Source organism: Penaeus monodon, chromosome 39 (assembly GCF_015228065.2).
Source record: "Penaeus monodon isolate SGIC_2016 chromosome 39, NSTDA_Pmon_1, whole genome shotgun sequence".
Taxonomy (NCBI): Eukaryota; Metazoa; Arthropoda; class Malacostraca; order Decapoda; family Penaeidae; genus Penaeus; species Penaeus monodon.
In genome coordinates, this window is record NC_051424.1 from 2548997 (window position 1) to 2551496 (window position 2500).

Here is a 2500-nt window from a genome sequence, read left to right on the forward strand (position 1 = left end):
AGTCCATTGGTTTCCAATATTTTCTAGCCTGTGTCATCGACCAATATATAAGTTTTTATGCCTATTTCATAGTTATAGTTTCAGATTCGACCTTTTCGAGTTCCCGGTGTGAATTGTGAAATGATGTCATTAGTTATATGTAAAATCACTATATGGCAAAATATTATAATTATCTGTCGTATATATAACCAGTAAAGACTATTGGAGGAAGGAAAATACAATTCAAATCAACTTATAATTCTAAAAAGACGACATGACGACCCGGAAACCATCCCATGGGACTCAGGTTGAGAATTCTAGTGAATAAATAAATATTAACATTATTTGACCTATGGTAGCGTCGTGGCGCGTTATGAAATTAGCTATTCATACATTCCTCCTGAATGTATAAACCATAAATCTCGAAGTCCGACAAAGACTAGGCCTGACATGAACTATTTCCAGCAGAATAATTGGTCTCACTGAATTTAGGTGAATGAAATAAGGTTTGATATGGCGATCTGTCATATTCTCTTTCACCGGTGCGTTTGTGGTGAAGAAAATTTCCCGAGCAACATTTATTTTCACAGGATGAACGTAGCTTTCAAGGTGCGTAGAGCTGAATGTTTGAAGATTTACCAAGGAGTTCGGAGTAGTTACAATTTCTTAAAGGATGACAAGGATCTCTTTCAGAAGCAGAGACGAGACTCTAAACCGCATTGTTATTATTGTTTAAAGCATGAACGACGATGAGAAAGTTTAGGTTCGATTAAGTTCGCTAAGTCGAGGTTGTTGGTCCGTTCTGCTGTAAATGGGACGAGGCTGTTGGTCCGTTCTGCTGTAAATGGGACGAGGCTGTTGGTCCGTGCTGCTGTAAATGAGACGAGGCTGTTGGTCCGTGCTGCTGTAAATGGGACGAGTCTGTTGGTCCGTTCTGCTGTAAATGGGACGAGGCTATTGGTCCGTTCTGCTGTAAATGGGAGAGGCTGTTGGTCCGTTTCTGCTGTAAATGTGAAGGCTGTTGGTCCGTTCTGCTGTAAATGGAGAGGCTGTTGGTCCGTTCTGCTGTAAATGTGGAAAGGCTGTTGGTCCGTTCTGCTGTAAATGGGACAGGCTGTTGGTCCGTTCTGCTGTAAATGTGAAAGGCTGTTGGTCCGTTCTGCTGTAAATGGGACGAGGCTGTTGGTCCGTTCTGCTGTAAATGGGACGAGGCTGTTGGTCCGTGCTGCTGTAAATGGACGAGGCTGTTGGTCCGTTCTGCTGTAAATGGGACGAGGCTGTTGGTCCGTTCTGCTGTAAATGGGACGAGGCTGTTGGTCCGTTCTGCTGTAAATGTGACGAGGCTGTTGGTCCGTTCTGCTGTAAATGTGAAGGCTGTTGGTCCGTTCTGTTGTAAATGGGACGAGGCTGTTGGTCCGTTCTGCTGTAAATGTGAAAGGCTGTTGGTCCGTTCTGCTGTAAATGGGACGAGGCTGTTGGTCCGTTCTGCTGTAAATGTGACGAGGCTGTTGGTCCGTTCTGCTGTAAATGTGACGAGGCTGTTGGTCCGTTCTGCTGTAAATGTGAGAGGCTGTTGGTCCGTGCTACTGTAAATTTGAAAGGCTGTTGGTCCGTTCTGCTGTAAATGGGACGAGGCTGTTGGTCCGTTCTGCTGTAAATGTGACGAGGCTGTTGGTCCGTTCTGCTGTAAATGGGAAAGGCTGTTGGTGCGTTCTGCTGTAAATGTGACGAGGCTGTTGGTCCGTTCTGCTGTAAATATGAGAAGCTGTTGGTCCGTTCTGCTGTAAATGTGACGAGGCTGTTGGTCCGTTCTGCTGTAAATGTGAGAGGCTGTTGGTCCGTTCTGCTGTAAATGGGACGAGGTTGTTGGTCCGTTCTGCTGTAAATGTTGAGAGGCTGTTGGTCCGTGCTGCTGTAAATGTGAAAGGAGCTGTTGGTCCGTTCTGCTGTAAATGGGACGAGGCTGTTGGTCCGTTCTGCTGTAAATGGGACGAGGCTGTTGGTCCGTTCTGCTGTAAATGGGACGAGGCTGTTGGTCCGTTCTGCTGTAAATGGGACGAGGCTGTTGGTCCGTTCTGCTGTAAATGGGAAAGGCTGTTGGTCCGTTCTGCTGTAAATAGGACGAGGCTGTTGGTCCGTTCTCCTGTAAATGGGACGAGGCTGTTGGTCCGTTCTGCTGTAAATGTGACGAGGCTGTTGGTCCGTTCTGCTGTAAATGTGAGAGGCTGTTGGTCCGTGCTACTGTAAATATTGGAAAGGCTGTTGGTCCGTTCTGCTGTAATGGGACGAGGCTGTTGTCCGTTCTGCTGTAAATGGGACGAGGCTGTTGGTCCGTTCTGCTGTAAATGGTGAATGGCTGTTGGTGCGTTCTGCTGTAAATGTGACGAGGCTGTTGGTCCGTTCTGCTGTAAATATGAGAAGTTGTTGGTCCGTTCTGCTGTAAATGTGAAAGGCTGTTGGTCCGTTCTGCTGTAAATGGGACGAGGTTGTTGGTCCGTTCTGCTGTAAATTGAGAGGCTGT

The 2500-nt window shown here is 46.6% G+C and overlaps 1 protein-coding gene across 1 annotated transcript in view; it reads right to left on the reverse strand.

Moving 5' to 3' along the window:
* Nucleotides 1–757: 757 nt before the first annotated feature.
* The window catches only part of LOC119597234 (mucin-5AC-like), a 2793-nt gene continuing 1050 nt past the window's right edge, over nucleotides 758–2500 (reverse strand). The window contains exon 1 of the mRNA XM_037946769.1: nucleotides 758–2500. This exon is cut by the window's right edge and continues 1050 nt beyond it. Within this exon, the coding sequence (XP_037802697.1) occupies nucleotides 758–2500 (1743 nt within the window).